The sequence below is a fragment of the Colobus angolensis genome, unplaced genomic scaffold (assembly GCF_000951035.1).
Source record: "Colobus angolensis palliatus isolate OR3802 unplaced genomic scaffold, Cang.pa_1.0 Scaffold302, whole genome shotgun sequence".
Taxonomy (NCBI): Eukaryota; Metazoa; Chordata; class Mammalia; order Primates; family Cercopithecidae; genus Colobus; species Colobus angolensis.
In genome coordinates, this window is record NW_012116289.1 from 2,362,765 (window position 1) to 2,384,531 (window position 21,767).

At 41.0% G+C, this 21,767-nt stretch overlaps 1 protein-coding gene across 4 annotated transcripts in view; it reads left to right on the forward strand.

Annotated features, from left to right (window-relative positions):
- The window catches only part of ELMO1 (engulfment and cell motility 1), a 586,055-nt gene that overhangs the window by 216,715 nt on the left and 347,573 nt on the right, over positions 1 to 21,767 (forward strand). For 3 of the 4 annotated variants that reach the window (XM_011950145.1, XM_011950144.1, XM_011950146.1), the window contains exons 9-13: positions 3,678 to 3,829; positions 6,030 to 6,108; positions 12,047 to 12,097; positions 15,325 to 15,447; positions 17,259 to 17,390. In XM_011950145.1, coding sequence (XP_011805535.1) covers positions 3,678 to 3,829; positions 6,030 to 6,108; positions 12,047 to 12,097; positions 15,325 to 15,447; positions 17,259 to 17,390 — 537 coding nt within the window. Of the gene's footprint in view, positions 1 to 3,677; positions 3,830 to 6,029; positions 6,109 to 10,977; positions 11,023 to 12,046; positions 12,098 to 15,324; positions 15,448 to 17,258; positions 17,391 to 21,767 lie in introns of all 4 variants that reach the window. The other variant, XM_011950143.1, reaches the window with a different exon arrangement.

A 21,767-nucleotide genomic window follows, 5' to 3' on the forward strand; every position in this document is an offset into this window, starting at 1 on the left:
CGTGTTAGCCAGGATGGTCTCGATCTCCTGACCTCGTGATCCGCCTGTCTCGGCCTCCCAAAGTGCTGGGATTACAGGCTTGAGCCACCGGCGCCCGGCCCCCCTTAGCTTCTTAAAAGTTACATAAATATTTCTCTTTTATTTAGCTAAGATTTTCAAATGAATGAGCAGTACAAGGAGCTAGTGTATATAAAATTACTGCTGACTCCTCTTACTACTACTTCCTTATGATACGGGCCTACTTTTGAGAAGCTGGACTGTGGCTGGCTTGGGTTGGCTCACTTGTGTCACCCGGAAGTGCAGTGATGGAGCTGGGATAAATTGAAAGGCAGAGGGAATCATTATTACTCTTCTGTGGGATAAAGGAAATGAAAATTTAGGCATGAATAACTTCTAGCTATACGAAGGTCTGTAGTTTTCAAAGTGGGCATACAGACATTTGTCCATTAACTGATTTATACATTCAATTATAAGGAGTTGGTCTCAAGTTCCCTGGAGGACGATAGTTATTACTTTCACTTGGATCAGCCCTGATGCCTTGATTATTAATGCTCATTGAGTGAAATTAGGTCATTTGAATATCTGGCTAAAACCAGTGACAAATAAGACAAAAGAAAGAAGTTAAGTTTCAGAAAACTATTAGCATGTACTTCAGACTTGTACATAGGACTCTACTGCATTGAGTGCCCCAGGTGTGTTACACAAAATGCTCATTACGTAACATGCTTTAGGATTGCTGAAATGGTTAGATTCTTTATGTCAAGGAAGAAATGAATTACTAGAAAAATGAATTTTAAAGAATACTTTCATGAAAGTAAGGGATTCATTTCTTAGGAGAAAAATATGTAGAAATAACTAATGGAAATGGAATATGTATGTGGGATATAAATATGCCTGAATTAAAACAAAGACAGCAGATTACTTTTACCACCATTGAGCAAGCCCACTGGGAGCAGGGAAGAGTTAATGATTCATAGAGAACTTTAAAACCCATTATGAGAAGGTATACTTCCTATCAGAAAACACTGAGAGTAGGCTGGGTGCTGTGGCTCACACCTGTAATCCCAGCACTTTGGGAGGCCGAGGCAGGTGGATCACTTGAGGTCAGGAGTTCGAGATCAGCCTGGCCGATCTGGTGAAACACCGTCTCTACTAAAAATTAAAAAATTAGCTTGGCGTGGTGGTGCACACCTGTAATCCCAGCTACTCAAGAGGCTGAGGCGAGAGAATTGCTTGAACCAGAGAGGTAGAGGTTGCAGTGAACTGAGATCACACCACTGCACTCCAGCCTGGGCAACAGAGCAAGATTCCATCTCAAAAAAAAAAAAATAAATAAATAAAATAAATAAATAAATAAATAAAAAGAAGAAAACACTGAGAGTTCTGATTGAATATTTCAAGAAAGGAAATACTGTAAAAAGGATATTTATGGAAGTAGGGGAATAATTCAGTGGGTAAATTTCCATTTGATGGAAAACTTGAACATAAAGAACGTGCAGAAGACTGTGTTTTAGTAACCCAGCAATGAGTTAGACCACAGGGCCAGTGTTATGTATATACTATGTATCAAAACGGAGATATGCCAGATGAATCCCAGAGATATAAAATAGGGAGCTGGAAATATGAATCACTAATGATTATGGATTCTTAGAAAAGAGTGATAATTGGGAAGAGAGGAGTACGAAGACAAAGAGATTGATATTCTCTCCATTTAATTTTTTGCTTTTTTGGAATATCCAAATGGTGGCATCCTTTTGGATGCCAAGAATAGGCCCTCAGTGTACTTCATGGTAAATGCCTTTTTATCTGTCTGTAGTAGACTGTAAGATCCTTGAAATTTGTTTTTTATTTTCATCTTTGTATTTCCAGCTCTGTGGGACAGGGCAAGCCTGTTGTACAGCACACAAGCAATGCATGTTACTCAAATGGTTCCATTATTGATGAGTAAATATTGGCTGAATGAAAAGAGTGCATGAAGATGGAGGTGGAGGATGCTTGACAATATCAGCAACAGCTTCTCAGGCAGAAGCCTCCATGCAGCCTTAAGGCACATCCAAATTTAATAAATAGAGACAAGCAGGGGAGCTGGGAATGAGGAGAAAATTACTTGCAAGAAAATCTGAAGTATTGTCAATGAATTTCTTTATGAGTTCTTCAGTTTCCTAATACCAGTGCCAAGAATTATACCGAGAGCATGAAAAGTGGTTTGGTGGGGTAAGGGAGGAGTCAGAGAATTTATTCTCTGTTTAGAAGATGTCTAAATTAAGCTTTAAACCCTAAACACAGTGTAACAGTAATTGGATTTTTGTCAGAGAAAGATGGCCCTAGGGAAAGAAGGGTGGCCTTAGTATGGTAGATTTGGTGGATTGGAGCAGACTGCGAGGAGTAAGTCAAGGGCTTGCCAAGGATAGTAAACATGTTGGAGAAGTTTATTAGCCATGAAAAGAGCTGTAGCAGTCTTTTGAGAACCTTAAAATTTCCATACTCTTCCTGAATGTCACCGCACTTCTTCACATTTTTCATTTCGCACCCCTGAGATCCAGATGTAGCTTGGGTAGGCAGAGTGCTGCGATCTGCATATCCCACCCCTCTTTTCACCTGGACATCAGCGGACTAGGGACAATTCCGATGGTACCTGGGAACTGCCATGGTGCACTGTGCATTTATCATGTGCAAGGATGGAGAGGAGATGAGGCGAGTGATCTCTGGGGCAGCAAAAAGGGAGAAATTAGTCTTGACGGGGAAACAGCAAGTGTTTACTTGTTGTGGAACCAAGTTATTTAGATTTTAAGAAAGCAGTCATTATACTGATGTAATAATGGCTTTTTATTGTGAGTTGTCAACAGACAGTAATAACTTTTAATGAGGCCTCTAAAATAAGACCTTTATGGTACCCATGTGTTTGGATTACTGTGATCCATTATTCTAACCTCTATTTTTATTTTCCTCTTACATTGTGATTTATTATGTTTGGAGATTTAGTGATTAATTCCTTAGAGAGTCTAATTTGGAGCTTAAACTAGTGTTTTAACTTTTATTACTGCTCATTTAAATGATTTCCTGTTTGCTAAATTTGGGAGAGATGAAAAGAACTTATTTTAACCATCAGAAATTGGAAGAAAGGGGTAACGAGTTTTTCATTTAAGAGAGTGGTCAGTGACTGAGAAGTTGCCAGTTGAATTGTGTTGACAAGTGAGATTTGTGCGAGTCCCCTAAGAATGCAACAAGAACATAATAAGCATATAAAAGCCATGGATTGTGTGGATGAAGGAGTAGTCTGGGAATGCAAGAGGAATGGCAATTAACATATGTTGAAATTACTGTCCCAGAGAAACACAGGCATCCTTACAATATATGTGTTGAAATAGTCTGCCCCTAAAAGATGAAACTCAGGAGAATAGTCCTGAGAGATACAGAAAGAATAATCTTTGGAAGTATGTCTTTTTGAAAAAATTTGCTCATCAGTGAATTATAGAGATGTGATAAATCATGCTTTGTAATGATATCATGAACAATCCCTGGTTCGATGGGTTTCTTGCTATTTTGCTGTAATTCCAGGTCATCCTCAGTGCCTGATGTTTCTTAAATGAGTTTCCGATTTGCTTCATTTGTTCCCTTCTCCACGTCTCTGCTCTACTTACCACGAGCAGTCAATTGTGTCCCACTTGGATTTTCAGATAGCAAGTTTTGTGAACAAGTCAGCCATAGACATCTCGATCCTGCAGCGGTCCTTGGCCATTTTGGAGTCGATGGTGCTCAATAGCCATGACCTCTACCAGAAAGTGGCGCAGGAGATCACCATCGGCCAGCTCATTCCACACCTGCAAGGGTAAGCAGGCTGAGATGCTCTGGGGAGGAGAAATGCTTCAGGAAGATGGCCACGGTGATGCACTGGGAAACATTTTGTGTTTTTATAGTTTGGTTAAATGTATAGAAAAAAAAATCTCAATTTGGCATATAACCAAACCATGTGTCACACTGGAATGGCATGGTTACTTTCCCTTGGCCCCTGTCCCTCACTGAACTCCAGGCTGGTTCTTGGCACTGCCTGTCCCCACACCTGGCCCTTGGTAAGCTCTCAATTTTAATGCATATTGGTAGATATTGGCAGAGTTTAACTTTTAAGAAGGTAAAACAGGATGATTTGTTCTTGTAAGTTCTCTTTCCTAAACCATCTAAGTTAATGTTTTCTGTGATATAATGAGTATTTTCATAGTTAATTAGAAATGTAATGTTATGCCTTTTTGCTAGGAATTTTTAAAGGCAGGCTTCTTTCTTAGTTATGGTCAAGGTGATTCTAGTGAGCTGCTTCTTTTGTATTTTATAATAAAATAAAGGTTGTTTTTTTTTCTAGTGGCTTGAGCTATAAAATGGAAGTAAGATAGCTGCCTCTGCAGCCTGCAGTCTTTGAGGCATTTTTCCCCTTCTTTCCTCCCTTAGGTAACTAGGAAGCTTGTCTCTGATACCACCAACCTGAGGAGGACTCTATTGTACAGTGCTACTTTAGAAATTAAAGTATTTTGGCTTGCAGTGATAATAAACATTGTGAGCTCGCTCACACAGGAAAGTAGGTTATTGGAACAATACTGGGGTACCTTGTAGAATCCAGAAATGACATAAGTAGCTAAGCCTTGAGAAGGAGAGAAACCATGGCTTCCCTGGAGTCCTCAGCAGATGGCCTTTTCTCTAGCATTTTGGTTGGCACTACAATGACCCAACTCCCACTAACTCTTGCCCCTGGTCCATTAGGTCACAATTCTCAAGAGGAAACCCAGTTGCCCATTTGGGTTGGTGGTGCAGGGTGGGAATGGTTCTCTGAAATGTTAACAGTTGTGTTTATAATATAAAACTACCAAAGTAGATTATATTAGATATTTTTTTCATTTGGAGGTGGGAGGATGAGCAGCATTTAAAATTTAAGTCACAAAAGCTGAGGATTGTGGTGGCCTCAGTGATTGTGACCTCAGAATCATAATTCTTCAAAATGATGATAATGTAGATAGCTTCTCTAGAAATAAGACCAGTTTCACATTTCCTTTGAGTGTGAACTGTATTAATTTATATACTTTGTCTTTTCTGGGAATCTCAAAGGCACACATTTTCATCCCGAAGCACATTACCAAAGTGAAGAGTTTATTCTCCAAGTACTGTGCTAAGGATTTTATATGCATAATCTCATTTTATCGTCACAGCAATCCCATGAAATAAGTGTGTCTAACCCCACGTTGTAGATGAGGTAACTGTGCCTTGGGGGATACCCATGAACTTGTCCAAGGTCTCAGCCAGCCTGTGATGAACTGGGCTTTGCACCTTATGGTGGCCTGGTTCGAAGCTCCACTTCTGTCTCACTGGCCTGATAAGTTATTCCTAAATGCAGCTCATAAGTCACTCTTTGTTTATGCTTTGAGTCTTCCTTATTTACTGTTTACCACATGCCTTACATTAGAGCTTTTTTTCGTTTATTATTTCTGGTTGCTTTCCAGTGAAAATGAGATTTATAAACAAACACCCATTCTTTTTGTTATTTAAATGTTTATATTTGGAAATAGATTTTTAGAATATGTAATAGAGCCACCCAATTAGCCCAAGAATGTAGAGACATCTGAAGCTACTCCCTGATATATTTCTTGTATCAGACAGAAAATTACACATATGTACACACACACACATACATACATACATACATACATACATACATACATACATACAAACAACTATTACTAGTAGTACATCAATTACAACATTCCCTAGGTGTATGCTTTTAATCTGAATGAGAGAGAAGGCTGCCTGTATTTCTGGGCATTCTGCACTGACCAGTGTACTGTCAGCTAGTAATAGTAGTTGTGTATTTACCGCCTTTGATGTTTGAAATGCATTCTCAGTGCTAAATGCATTTTCTAGGTCCTACCTTTGTCTCTCACTTGTTTTTGGGAGAGGAGGCCGATTTTGAGGCTTTTCATGATTTGACCCAGGGCTAGTCTCTTCTAACTTTGTGTTCTGATTTTCTGAATTGTTCTGTATCTTTACAGGTCAGATCAAGAAATCCAAACCTATACTATTGCAGTGATTAATGCACTTTTCCTGAAGGCTCCTGATGACAGGAGGCAGGTAAGTTGCATTTCTTTAGTCTAACAGCTGTGTCAGGGCTAGGAACTTTGTGTGCAGAGAACGCCCTCTCCTTCCATCTGGGAACTCATTGGGCCACTCTGCTGTCCTGGCCGCATATGGACTCTCCACAGCAGCTATATTCTGCTGCACAGCTGGCCCGCTGGGGTCCTTTCCAAATCCAGGGGCAAGTGGGTAGAGATGGGTAAGCCCTTGACTGACGAGGGATGCTAGGAGCGTTCCAGCAATAGAGCCTTTTCATGAAATAAAATGCAACCTGGAAGACCAGATGTACAAAGGTGAAAACGCTGCTGCTGTGGTGGAAGCGGAGTTAGGAGTCCCCGTGACCTTCTGTCCTTTCATGGAATGCTCACTAGGGTGAGGGAAGTGCAGTCCTCATTTGCTGGATCAGGAAAGGGAGATCCTGAGAGATGCCATGTTTTTCCCAGGGAGGGAGGCAATAGAAGGTGAGAGGACAGGAGGGATAATATGCAGATGGCTGCTCCGGGTGGATATAACTGCATTCACATGTCAGATGGGCTCCTTGCTTGGTGAGATTACTTATTTCTGTGTGTGGATGTGGCAGGGAAAATGGAGCCATCTCTTTCCTCTCCTCTGTATAAAAAAAAAAACCAGGCGCAGTGGCTCACACCTGTAGTCCCAGCCCTTTGGAAAGCCAAGGTAGGCAGATCATTTGAGGTCAGGAAGCTGAGACTAGCTTTGTCAATATGGCAAAACCCCATCTCTACTAAATATACAAAAATTAGCTGGGCTGTTTTACAGCCGTGATAGTACACACCGGTAATCCCAGCTACTCGGTAGGCTGAGGCAGGAGAATCACTTCAACCCAGCAGGCAGAGGTTGCAGTGAGCTGACATCACACTACTGCACTCCAGCTTGGGCGACAGAGCGAGACTGTCTTTTTAAAAAAAAAAAAAAGAGGAAGGAACACCTTAATGTACATACATGGAACCTCTCCTCTGATGGTGTCCTTTGTCTGTAGATCCTTTATTTCTTCACGAACGAAAGGAGCATTTCAGAGGGGACATGAAGAAGTGGAATTTTGCCTTGTCTTAGAATTTAGCTCACACCTCAAAATCCATTCACGTTTTTTTCAATCAACGTGTCATGTGATATGTTACCCTGGTCACAGTTTCCTTCCTTAAAAAAGATGGGTGGAAATATGAGCTCTTTTCACCCACTTAGAAACTATGCTGGGGAGCTTGATGGCAGTTGCCAGTTGAGTTCGTTTAGAAGAAATTAGAAAGCGAACCTGCTACTGAACTATGACAAGAATTTTTGGATTTTATTTTAGTTTTTCATTGCCAAGGATTTTAAACCTCAGTGACTAAACATGACGAGTTCTGGTTTGTTTTCCATTTAGAATTTCTTACTTATCCCCGGGGGGCTGTGTCTGCATAAAGAGTGGTGTCACTTAATAGTTTCCCGGACGTTTGATTTGGTGTTTGCTGGAACTAGGTGGAGGTGCCTGCCCTCCACAAGCCTGTGGTGGGGGCGCTCTTACCCTGGCTGGATTTTTAGGAGTGGCTTTGCAGATCTGAGGTGAAATCATGGATAGGGCTGCTTCTGTGATATTTTAGTCTAAATACCGAACTCATCATAACTCCCAAGCAGCCCGGAAGTTGTCTGGAAGCTCTCACTGTGTATATCCACAAGGTTGACGTGGGCATTGGAGGAACTGGGTCCTTCTGTTGGCCAGACCAGGGACTTCTGGCCCAGCCACATGGTAGTTGAGTGTAGCGTGTGGAGTCAGGAAGGCTGCATTCTGATCTCAACTCTTGGAAGTTTCCTTTCCTTTCTCCATCTGTGAACGAAGAAGATGGATTAGAGGAGGTGAAAGTTCATGCCCACTCAAAAGGCTGTTTCACTTGGATCTCTGAATCTAGACATGAATAAAATGCATACTGCATCTTATTTTATACCAAGCACTACTGTTCATTTGTTAAATTGGACTCTCATGACCATGGACAAATAGGGAATTTCAGGACATTGCTGATAATGGTAATATAATGGAATGTCGACTTAAGATTAGGTTTGGATTTTGTGAACCAAGTCTTTCTTTGAAAACTATGCAACATAGGCTGACAGGAAACAGTTTGGCTATATATTATTCTAATAAACTACCGCAAAGAGTAATAAACCACCTCAAAGAGTAGTCTAATAACCTTAAACCATTTAAGAAAAGATTCCAACTAAGAAAGACTGTATATAATTCAGCAGAAATTTATAAAGTATTATATGACTCAATCAAACTCTAAAAATAGCTACAAGGTATTTAATTGACTTGCCCATGGAAAAGTGATGTGGACTTCATAAACTATAAACTCTTGAAAATAAGAGTGTTGTTCATCAAAATAAAGGGAGTATCATGATTTTTAAATTAAAAAAAAAATTCAGTCAGTAGCGAGATAGCTCTAAAAAGGGATTTCAGGTTCATAATGAAGAAAAGTTTGTTGGATATTATTTTCTGAAGGTCAGTAGAGGCCTGTAAAGCAGAAGACTGAGCTAACTGGTAATATCATGTAGGTTGCTGTGGATTTATATTAACAGCTGAGCGTGTACACCTTAGTCTGGGCTCTATGTTCTAAGTTTCAGCTGGTCTGAATTTGACATTGGCATTGTTGGCATATGTTCTGAAAAATTAAAAGTTCTGAATTTTTGGCAAATAGAAAAATTGACAGAAAAATTGACCAAAGTCAGCCATCAATGATAATATTATTGAGAGTCTGGCATGTGCCAGGCAGTGCTCAGTATTTTGTATTACATTATTTCATTTTATTCTTATATTCAGAGAAAGCCACATTATTTCTGTTTTATAAGTAAGGAAATTGAGACTCAAAGGGAGTAAAGAACTTGACTAGGTTACTGAGTGGGTAAGAATCAGAGTTCGAGTCCCAACCTTATCCCTGCTTTTACCTGCAAAGCATCCCATCCAACACCTGTCAAAGAGATGTCACTCACAGAATTCCCCTGTGTTTGCCAAGTAAACAGCTCCCTGAAGCCTGGATAACACTAAGCCCATTTTCTCACTCCAACTAGATTGAAATGTAATCTAAACACGTATTTACTGGATTTGCAGGAACACTATTTTTTGTTTATTTTTGTTGGTTTTGTTTTTTTTTATCTGTTTAAAGCCTTAGAACCATTGTTTTTTTTGAGATGCCTGATTCTACTTCAGTCAAATACTTTTTTAAAATTTCATCTTCTTTTTTTGACTTGGGCCAGACACATTCATAGGACTCCATTATCTGGCTTTTCTTGGAATTTGGAAAGCTTTTAAACACTTATACCCTATTTCTGCTGTTACTGAAAAAAATGCCCCCACGGTCAGAAGGACCTGTGCTATTTTTTCCTTTGCGTCCGTAAAGTAGGCCTTACTGAGAGAGGCCTGTGCTGGGACCTAGGGTAAAGCTTCTTCCTCTGGAGAAGGGTTCCAGAGGGTCTAGGGTTCCCCCAGGGGTGGAGGCCTTGCTTTCCCATGCCTCTGGGATGTAGGAGATTCTGTGTTTCCTGGCACAAATGGAGGGAAGGGCTGTGCTATTTTTGTCAGGGGGGGGGTTGCTGTTAGGTGGGCAAATGCATCCTTTTGTTTACAACTTTAACCATTATTCAGTTCACTATTTCAGTGGCAAATACATTGGTGAGATCCCTTCCAAATTTCTCTACAAATATTTATATACTTTGGATAAGCACTATTTAAAAAATTTGTTAGTTAAAAGATTTGGTAGAAAAATCAGAAAATACTAACACAAAAGGAAGAAGTTTGAAAGATTCCTGTAATTATATTCCCAGAGGCAAAACCACTGCAATTATTTACAACTCTTGTGACTTTCATGGTGCTACTTCCCTGTTTGTTCTGTGCAAAAATTCTCCTAATGCACCATTTTTTTCCCACCAAATGTGAGCATACTACATGCAGTGTAGTTTTTCTAAACTGCTTTTGAAACTAAACAATATTTTGTGGACATCTTTCCATGTCAGTATATCTGGATTCATATTTGTATCTGTCTATATACTTTTACATAATTTTAATACTATAAAATATTCCCCATGGATTCTCACATTTACTCCAACAATTCCTTAGTATTAGACTAAGAAATGGAAGCATGGATATTTCTATTTTCTTTTTGACCAAGCTGCTGTTCCTTAGGAGAATAGTGTAAAATATTTATTTGTTATTTTATCAAGCATTTATTGTCTTCTAGGTGTTAGACATTGTTCTTTGGGCTTGGAATACAAAAAAGAAAGTTTGTGCTCATGAGGGACCCACAGCTTATGCAGACAATAAACATTGTAAACAGATAACCACAATGATTTCTTTAGTAGAAATTGGACATACATTGTCCTTTCTAACTTTAAATTTTATAAACTGATAGGCAAACATAGGAACAGAAACTTTTGTTTCTGTTTTTATTTATGAGCAATAATTTCATGTTTTAAAGAAATTAAAACAGCTATAGGATCCTTTGAAGCTTTTACTTGACATCTGGCCTAGAAGAAACAAAAAAACCACCACCAGTGGGCCTTTCTGTGAAGATTGGGAAGAAAGCACTGCTTTCTATGCCTAGTGGAGGGGAAGGTTCCTTCTAGGTTACCATTTGACTTGTTTCTCAATGCATCATTGCTCCTGCTTTCTTGTTTTCAAGAGCATGGAAGAAGACCTAGTATTGGATTTTGACTTGAGGGCCATCTAGCTTTTTTGTCACCTTACAGTATTTAAGCACTTTTCAATGCAGTGGGTCAGCAGGGGCATTCAAATAAAGTGGTCAACCTCTAACAGAGTCCTCTGAATTTCCATCCCTTCTTCTCTCCTGCTTGCTTTCCTTTCTGTGGTGGCGATGACGCCGTTAGGTTGATGTAGAGAGCAATGTTGACATCCTTGATTGTCCTCTGACTGTAAGTCACCCACGTTCCCTTTGTCAGCGTAAAGTGGGCCCTGCTCTCCCGTGCTGCTTCCATCTACCCCTGCTTGTATGCCCCCCTCAGAAATCTCCCCCACCCCCATGTTCTTGGTTCTCTTTGCTTTCTGCAACTTTGTTTTCACCTTGGTAGAAATCATGATTCTGTTTTTAAACCATAGCTTAGTTTCTTCTCTACTCAGTAAGAGTAGCAACACCAAAAACACCCCCTACCACAAAACAACAATCAAGTGTCTTCCTGAATATGAGCAGTATTTTTACTTTAAAATGTGTGCTCCAAGACTGTGCTTAATATGTTGTTTTCCCTTAGCCTCTACTTGTCAATATTTATAAAAGGAGTCTGTGCATCATCTCCTTTAATAAAATCACCCTTGAATCCTCCATGCCACTCAGGAGATGCCAAGGCATGAAACACAACCTGTAGAAATCAGGCCTTGCAGAGCTCAGTGACTGTAGACTCTAGAGCTTTGCATCACCCAGATATTTGCCCTTCACTTAAACTCCACTCAGATCACTTATGTAGCCTGGTATATGTATTACTCACTCTTGGGTTTTGCACAGATTAAGATGAAATGACTTTTAGAAGATACTGGAATCTCCTTGCTACAGGCATGTGTTGCCTAATAAAACCTTTCTGCACATACGTAGTCTAATAAAAGATGATGAGGCTTTCTAATAGAGAACGATTGCTTTGTTTGGAGTGCCTGATTTTTATTTAGCACTCATCTTTTTCTGGAAGGAAGAAATTCCTAAAGAAGAGAATTTTGCAGGTGCCAGATATATTTCCTTTGCTTTTGGACATGGCTTTTACATTCTAAATGGAACAGTCAAAAAAAATAATTTGAATACTGCTGCCTGTTTGAGTTCATTATTTCATACGAAATACTGCTGATATACAGTTACGAAGCACACCCCAGGATAAAGTATAAAGTCATTTTTGGCCATGTCGAAATGTAGCTTTCTAACCTAAGCCTTTGTGTGGGCGTGTTTTTCTTCCACAGGAGATGGCGAATATTTTGGCTCAGAAGCAATTGCGTTCCATCATTTTAACAGTGAGTACCTATGTGCTATGACCTGACCTCTTTGTGGGGGAGGAGTGGCCTGGTGCATTTATTAATCTCTTCTTTTGGCTTCAATCTGTGGTTTGTTCTGTGACTTGCTTCTGTGGTGAAGCAGTAGGAACTCTAAAGAAGGAAAAAGTGAGCTTTTGGAATTGAAATAAATAAAGTCTTTCCCACAGGAATTGCCTCATTGGATCAGAGGGAGGGGTTTCTGGAACTGCTCTGGAGAGAGAGGAAGGGGGAAGGCATTCTGGCAGGAAGGATTGGATAGTTCTCTCAGTGAGGCAGGTTAGGGAGATCAGGGCTTAAAAGATTCACCCTGATGAGGTTTTGCTCTTTTAATGAGAAAGCTAGCTGTAAACATATCAGGTACCAAGAGAAGTCCTGAGATGTTGAGCGTCAGTTTTGGGGCCCCCTGGCAAGAGAGAGGAAGGAAAGACAAAGATGGGAGCCACTCATTCGCTGCAATGCAAAATGACCTCAAACATTGGTGGAAAAAAAAGCCCTAAGGTGTCACCTTGTAAATGTTTAGAAATAAACCAAGTAACAAGATTTCCTGAGGCCTTACCGGCTATTTGACTTAACAGCTACTTGAAAGAAGCAGGTTGATTGATTGCCCTGCTTACAAAAAAGAAAAAGGAAAAGGAAAAGAAAAGAAAGAAAAAGAAGAATTTCTTTTTGTGTGATTCCAAAGAGCAGTTCAGCAAGCTTACAGGTAAAAACACTTGGTCCTCAAATGCAGGTTTTAGCATTATTCGGGTATGGTGAGGCCAACAGATCAGGAGGTGGCTGGCATTGAAAAGAAAAGTTTGTTAATTATAGTTCCCCAAAGGAGGGGGCATGCCGTGCCACTGGGGGATTGTGGGGGGGAGGGGAAGCTCCTGAGTCGGGAGGCAGGGAAAGCCCAAGGAGATCTGGGCGAGAGCCCTTACTGTGGTTTTTGAGGGAAGGGACAAGTGAGGCCAGGTAAGCTGGCTGAGCAGGTTTAGGATTGGCTAGTTTGAATAATTTCAGTGGGCTGTGGAGTTTATGGGCTGTCTCTAGTTGTCTGGTACCTGGCCCTGGGTGGTTAGGGCAGGAGAATAGTGATCCTAAGAGTAGGAGCCAGAGCTTGTAGAGGAGGGGGGTGTGGTTGCCAAGGCTCCGGACTGGTTCATTTGCATATGAAAGGAGTCATTTATTATCTCTAGGAATTGGCTAGATCTGGGAGGGGCAGTCTCTCCAGGGTCAACAAGGTGCCAGATGTCAAAACACCAAAAACAAGTGGCTTGTACACACACACACACACACACACACACTATCCCCCCCCCCGCCCCACCTATGCAAGTAAGCCCAAAGATTAATGTTGAAAATAAGTGTTCTAGATCCCAAAGCCAGTGGTAATGACTGCAGTTTGTGACCAAGTTAGTTCGGTTTTAAACTTCCTGGCTGTCAAGGATGACATGAAACATATGAGTATAATTTTCATTGTTTGATAAAAAGAGGTCCCCCAGTTCTTCGGGAAACAAAAAACTTTTCCCTCTGGAACTGAAATCTGAAATGAATCTTGGGAGAGCATCTTCATACATCTAGGTCCAACTGTGGTTTTGGAAGTGCAGAAGTATTCATAATTGCTGTCCTTCTTTATATTGGCTCTCAATAAATGTAGAAGCTGCAGCATCAATGTATAGCTCAGTGTCTTCATATTACCTTGATGTGGCACTCAGGGTTAGAATGCCCTGAGAAATGAGTGGCATTAATGACTGTGGCCACCCTGTCTCAAAAATCAACAGCTCTTCTTTTATGAGATGTTGATGGCTGAAGTTCGAGGTTGGTACTCTCCTGCAAGAACTTGCAGTGCAGTACTTTCGAGTTGCTAAGAAAAGAGATACCCACACACTTTGGATACTAAGTGTGTGCTATGAGTTAACATACTATTCTGAAGATTGGAGGATAAGGGGTTTGATGTGCTCCTAACCATCCTGTTGTCTAGCTTCCCTGCTTCCCATAATTTTGGTTCGGTGACTTGGTATTCTCTGATTTCTCCCTGTCCTCTTTCTTCTACTCCTCAATCTTCTCTCACCCTTCCTTCTTTAATTGGCTATTTCAGCATGGCACTAACAGCTAGGGTGTGGATTGCAGGTGGATGCCAGGTTGAGAGGCACCCAGGCAGCACTCTAAGGACCTAGACTTCCTCCAGTCCTGGAGGAAGATCATTTTTCTCTACAGTGGGGAACTTTGTCATTTACTGAATAGCCACTTAGAAGTTGGTTTGCAGCAGTCTACCCAGGAGCAAGTATAGATTTCCAAGAGAATTGGTCTTCCAGACAGCAAGGCGTGACTGGGGCTAACATTTGAAATAACTGATGTGATGGATTGTTTCACCACATTGATCCGTTGTTTGGCATTTTTAATGTACAGCCAGAATCTGTGTTGAAAAGGCTGTGTGTTAGTCCCAAATGCTGAATGTTCAGTTGGTGGCAGCTGTCCCATTTCTGGGCGGGGGTGAGGGGGTTGGGGGTGGACCTATCTAGTCTTCCTGACCTGCCACTCCTTGTATGTTCTGTTTTCAGTTCTGTTTCTATGGGGAAGAGTCATTTTATCTTTCATTTAATTGTTAACAGTGAGTAAAGTAATTCATGAGCTTTTGCTGTCTGCTTTTGATGGTAGACGTCCTTAATGTAGCTCCCACAGTGGATTAAGACTTGATGGGTATTTTGCTTTTGTGTGTTCCTTGTGAAACTTTTCCCCGTTTTGAAGTGGGCTCACCTGTCAGACAGTCGTAGGGTAAGATAATGGCAAGATTGCTTCCTATGGGTATGCACCATGGGTTTTTCTGCTGTATGTGACAGATGCTTCCATTATAGAAATCCACAGTTGTCTTGGAGACACCCCCATTTCAAGCACACCTTCTCTTGACTTATATGGCTGCCGTCACCAGTCCTTTTCCAGCGCTTTTCCCCTTCCACTCACGCCTGCCCACAGTAGGTTTTTCCTGGACCTTGACCTGAAGATCAGGAACCTTCCTGGGCTCTGAAATGTAAAGGAAAGCTCTGAAATTCCCTGTGCCCTCACCTACCTTTTCCATTCCTTGTACCTCCCAATAAAGACTGTGAGAGCCTACTTGAGGGTTAATTTTTGTTGTTTCCTTTTACTGTGAGAGCCTACTTGAGGGTTAATTCTTGTTGTTTCCTTTTCTTTCTTTTTTAAAAAATTTCATTTGTGAACCATCTCCCTAGCATGTCATCCGAGCCCAAAGGGCCATCAACAATGAGATGGCGCATCAGCTGTATGTTCTGCAAGTGCTCACCTTTAACCTCCTGGAAGACAGGATGATGACCAAAATGGACCCCCAGGACCAGGTGAGTGCTCACTGGACAGCAGTTAAAGCACAGGACGGACAAAAAGTGTCATTAAAAGTCTTTTTTTGAGGTACCCTGCAACTAGGGAGTTTCACAGCTTGAGATGATGTCATTTTATTATCATCTCAGAACATAGGGGCATGGCTTCAAAATTAGGTGAATCCAGGATCAGAAAATATACCCAATGCATTCTTCCATTAGGCTCCAAACATGCATCTTCTGCCTTTATTGAATAAGAAAGTTTGATGTCACGTGACCACAGACCTTAGCCCCTGGCCCCAAGTACGTTTAATGGTAGTAGCTTTCGAGTCAAATTCCCAGACAACTAGGGCCTCTTGGTGACTCTATGTGGCATTGATTCTACGGGGTTGAGGCAGCAATTTTCATCCTCTAGAGACAGGTGCCAAGAGCAGGGTCCCAGATTAAACCTGATTTCTGGGCCAGCATTTCTGTTGGTTGGCTGTTGGCTGTAGCTCTCTGCTAGGTCTCTTGTTGTGCATGAAAGGTTATATCTCCATTCAGAAGCCTTTGGGGACTTTTGCTGTGTGAGGGTAGAGTGAGAGGAAACAGCTGCGAGCCCTGCCGTAGCACATTTTCAGCTTAAACAGTGCTGCAGCTTTGGAAAGGAAAACACTCATTATTGGCACGTGAGGGCCTGATCTGTTGCAGATGTGAACTGCGTATGTGAAGTGTGTAGCCACCGCGGCACTTCATTCATGGAGCAAGGCCATGCAGTTAAGAATGATGGAGAGGCTTTGAGAGGCAGTGAATGTGCCCCATGTTTTTGGCAAGGTGTGGTCATCCCAGGGAGAGGAGACTGTCATCTTACCACTTCTAGTGACAGAGAGCAATGCATCTTAATATTGAATGACCCTCTTTGCTTGGAAACCCTTTTAAAAATGTATTTATATGTTTATTTTATAGTGGTGGGATATGTATAACATAAAGTTTACTATTTTAACCATTCTTAAGTGTACAGTTTAGTGACATTAAGTACATTCACATTGTTATGAAACTATCACCACCATCCATCTCCAGAACTCTTTTCATCTTGCAGAACTGAAACTCTGTACCCATTAAACACTATCTCCCCATTCCCCTGTCCTCTTAGCCCCTGGTAACCACCATTCTACTTTCTGTCTATGAATTTGACTACTCCAGAGACCTCATATAATTGGAATCGGATGATATGCGTATTTCTGTGTCTAGTTTATTTCACTCAGCGTAGTATCTTCAAAGCTCATCCATATTGTAGCATCTATTGGGAATGCCGTCTTTCAAAGGCCGGATAGTATCCCATTGGATGTCCATGCCACATTTTGTTCATCCATTTACCCTTGGATGGACACTTGGGTTGTTTGCACCTTTGACCCTTTCTTTCTTCTTTGTCCTGTGTTTATTTCCATGAAGTAACTTAGTGGGGTGAGGCACTTTGGGTACCTCTTACTTTGTTCCCAACTGTCCGGTATCCCCAGTTTCTCTAGCTTAGCTTTCTCCAATCACGACCCTTCCATCATATCTGGGCCTCTCAGTTAAGACTGCACTGGACCATCAATATTCGTGCTCCAGATGACTACTTGGCTAAGAGGACCACTGTGGAATACAGCCAGACCTGACCAGCAGGGAGACTGACAGGGGAAGACCGGTCTGCAAAGCTGTAACTTAGAACATTGGTTCTCTTTTATCTGTTTTTCTTTTGCCTGAATGCAGTGATTCATTTAGACCCCAGGGAAAGAGGGAGTATATGTAATGTCACACAATGAAAGCAGCTTTTTTCCCTCCCTTTTCTTTCTACTCCCTGATTCCTTCAGGCTCAGAGGGACATCATATTTGAACTTCGAAGAATTGCTTTTGATGCTGAGTCTGAACCTAATAACAGCAGTGGCAGCATGGAGAAACGCAAGTCCATGTACACGCGAGATTATAAGAAACTTGGCTTCATTGTAAGTAAGCTGTCTCCAGTATGCACTCCCCCTCCAGCCTCCCCGGGCCTGACCTCAGCCACATAACCGATGTCTCTTCCGAGCGTGTGGTCCTCTTGCGCTTTACAGAATAGTTTCCACATTTCCAGATGTTTAGCTGGTTTAAGCAGGATCACATGAAAATCTCTTCTGGCTTCAGTGAAATGGAATAACTTGCACAAGTGTGACTAATACTGAGTTTGTTTATTCAGTTCTGATTAAGTGTAACCAAGAGTAGTTCGGCTGGGATGCATCTCGACTTCATTAAATCTACTTCACAAGACGCTTAAGATTTGTGTTTGACTTAAGTGAATGATGGCAGCTGTGGGATGGATCTTATTATTGGGTTAGTGAGTGGATTACTTACGTACATCAATTTTATATCAAAGTCAAATTGAAAGTCTCCTGAAATTTAATCATGATGACATTAACACAATTTATGTTTGCTTAAAAGGCCTCTCTTGCTATGAATTTAATAGGTTGTCTCCTAGATTTTTTTTTTCAGTTTGCAAATCAGAACACAGCTTGTCCCGAATATAATCCATTGTTTTTATTTCTATTTGCATTATATTCTTGATTTTATCCCCATGAAGTCTCTGAGTGACCTGAAGCTAATACCAAATTCTGCAGGTGTAAAATTGGATTTCCATTTTAATCCCCATCATAAATGGCATTACTGAGATTTTGGCTTCGGTGATTAGAAATCACCAGGCATTAAAAAAAAAAAAAAAAAATAGAAATCACCAGGCATTATTTTATAGTTTCAAATACTCTTTCCTTGGAAAAAAAAATATATGCTATATATATGTGTATGTGTATATATAATGTATATGTTTTATATATATGTATTTGTGCATATACATATACACAGACACACCCAAATATATGTATATACACACAATGTATATATCTGTATATATACACACTACTAATATTTATATGTAATTTGACAAATGGTATCGTGCTTTATGTGTTATTTGAGAAGCCTTGTCTTTCATGGGAATATTCTTTGAAAATGTTTTCATATTACTTAACATGTACTGTGTTTCATTACTGATTTGTTTTTCATTATTTAGATGTAATACAGTGTATTTAACCAAGCCCTTTTACTAAATGATTCAATGCTTTGAAATTACCATAGGTCTATAATTAATATCTTACAGCCCAGAATGTATGCACACCCATGCTCACATTACTAGGATAAATTTGTGGAACTGTACTTTGTATAAGATGTTTTCAAGGCTCTTGATACTGTCAAATTGCTTTCCAAACACAGAAAGTCATGCCTATTTTAACCAGCAGTGGGTCAGACTGACCATTTTTTTTAACTCTCTCCAGTAGTGTCTCTTAAACTAAAAATGCCTAAAAACCTAAAAAACTAACACTCTTAACAAGTTATTGTTTTTCTAGTGTTAGTTTTAATATGACATTTTAAATAAGAATACTTATTGAATATTCAGCTTTGCAGCTTGCCTTACAGAGGTATTCTGAAATTATTTTTATGTCATCATATTTTATATTTCGACCTTGGCATTCCACTTTATCTTTTAGTTGAATAAGTTTTTTAAAGTTTTAGCAAAAAGTGTCATGACTGGTGGAGCGGGTGAGTTTCCTGTACTTGTGTGTGTATGACCAAAAGCTCCAGGGTGGCAGTGACCTTGCTGGCAGAACCACTCTGCCAGAGCAATGGTCCAGGGAAGGTGGATGGGGCTCACTTTCTGCCTCGCCCTCAATTCCTTCCAAGTTTTACTTTTATGTGGTAAGCAAGACGTATCGAGGTCACTTGAGAAGCTTTGCGAAATCACCCAATCTCTCTTACCCTCAAGTCATATCAAAATTACCAAGGAAGAATCAGGGCATGTACATTTGGAAAATACTCTTAATTGATCCGTCTCCTGAAGGAGAGCCTGATTCTGAGGTGCTCCTGTGACTGCAATTTTATCGTCTTCCTCCTGCCAGTGCTTGGATTTCTTCTGAGCTATGTAGAAAGTCCAAAACCTGCATTCTTTCCATGTGCTGTCCCCAGGATGCATGTGTTTCCGTCCCAGTAGTGGTTTTCCTCGGGGGTAGTTGGATCCCAGAATGCACATACGGAGGGACTGAGGAGAGAGGGAGGTTGTGGGATGACCACATGGAGGAAATAGGATTACTGTAGAGAACCTGGTCCCTGTGAGGGGTATCTGGAATGGGAGTGTGTGCTATGAAGCATCTCCTTTTTATTTTCAGGCCCTGTTCTTACGTGAGATGACCAGGGTATTCTATGAGCCAAAATCGGAGTAAATTTGCTCAATGTAGCTCCATCTGTCTAAACATTCTTGTTAATTCCTTGTACAGTTTAGTCTTGGTGTATCTCTGTCTTAGTTTTCCCTGTCTGGGGAGTGTTCTGTTTCATGAATACAGAATAATAGTTTTTTTTTTTTTTTTTAACAATGTTAATTGGAGGTGGTTTTAAGACCTTTAGCACTTATGAGGACTTGAAAAGTCATCCTAGAAAAAGCAAAGACCCTGAACAGAGAATAATCATAAGAAAGTGTTGGTTTTCTTTATTTTTCTATGGTTCTTTTTTAGTTTTTGATTTTAGTTCTTCCCCTGCAACTTCTCCCAGGCCACAGTCTTGCATCAGAGAGTTAAGAAGTTGGAACGACTATTTAGTAATGATTTTGAATGCTGGAAATGATCCAACAACTTTTGACAAGCAGATATTTTCACTTTGAGTACCCAGTCAGCCAGAAATAGACAGGCCTCGGTAAACAGAACCGCATGGTCATTGCACCACCTAGAGACGGTCTTGCGAAAACGCTGAAAGCTAGCTGATGATACCAGGGTCTGGCTGCAAAATCTCTAGATGCTGTAAGCAGTCCCATGCAGAATTCTCTCTGTACTTCCCAAAGAGGAATCATCCTGCCTGTTAAACTCCTTACTGAACTTTAAGGATTAATTTGAGGTTGGGATCATCTTTTGGATCACTTTGAAGAAAAGTTCAGTTCATAAGATGAAGACTGCTATTTCTCATTTTTCTGCTCCCAAGTAGGCAATGCCCAGGAAGCATCACGTGACAAGGTTTTGGAGTTCACTGGGCCTAGATTTAATTTTAGCTTTCCTGCTTTTGAGCCATGGGCCAGTGGTTCAGTCATTTAACCTGTTTGGGCATGGGTTTTTTCAGCTGTGAAACTGGGCAGCATCTTTTCCATTTTGAGGTTATGGGAGGGCCCCACAGGACCGTCTGCCCACGACTAGCACAGCAGCTGGAACCGAGGTGCACTCAGCCAGTGCTACTTCCCTTTCTTCCTTTTGGAGAGAACACATCATAGAAATCATCTGCAGTCTTTTAAGTTTTCCAAGGTAAAAGGGGCCATTGCTCCAACAAGGCAAGAAGAACAGTTTATTAAAGGATAATAAACCACAGCACCTTTGAGGAGGCAGATGGGCATCACATTCCTTCTCAGCACAACATCCCAGTGGAGCAGATTTTTCTGATAAAATAATTCTAAAGTCACAATCTAGGTGGCTGAGTGGCTTGTAAGGTTAGTCATAACACAGAAAAGGTGCTTCGTCTTCTTTCTGAGAGCTCGTTTTGCTTTTTGTTTTTTGTTTTTTAGGTAGAGTTTTACTCTCGTCAGGTGCTCACCACCACGTCCAGCTAATTTTTTTTTTTTTTTAGTAGAGATGGGTTTCACCATGTTGGTCAGGCTGGTCTCAAACTCCTCACCTCAGGTGATCTGCCCATCTCGGCCTCTCAAAGTGCTAGGATTACAAGCATGAGGCACTACCCCAACTATCTTCTAAGATCTCTGTTACTGATTTCTCTGGTTTCAAAATGGACAAGCCTTTGTAGGTCCCCTGGGAAGAGACAGAGTTGTCTGCGATAATGCTGGTTTTTTTTTTGAGACAGAAACTCGCTCTGTCACCCAGGCTGGAGTGCAGTGGCACAGTCTTTGCTCTCTGTAACCTCCACCTCCCAAGTTCAAGTGATTCTCCTGCCTCAGCATCCTGAATACCTAGGACTACAGGAGTGTGCCACCATGCCCAGCTAATTTTTGTATTTTTAGTAGAGACGAGGTTTCGCCATGTTGGCCAGGCTGCGCTCGAACTTCTGATCCCAGGTGAACCACTCACTTTGGACTCCCAAAGTGCTGGGATTACAGGTGTGAGCCACTGTGCCCTGCCGGGATAATGCTGTTCTTAGTGGAACTTCTAAGAAAGGGCACATGGATTCCTGAGAGTAATGGAAGGCAGACCCTCACCTCTAGGATGACTTCATTTTGAGAACAGGGGAAGGCCGGGCGCGGTGGCTCAAGCCTGTAATCCCAGCACTTTGGGAGGCCGAGGCGGGCGGATCACGAGGTCAGGAGATCGAGA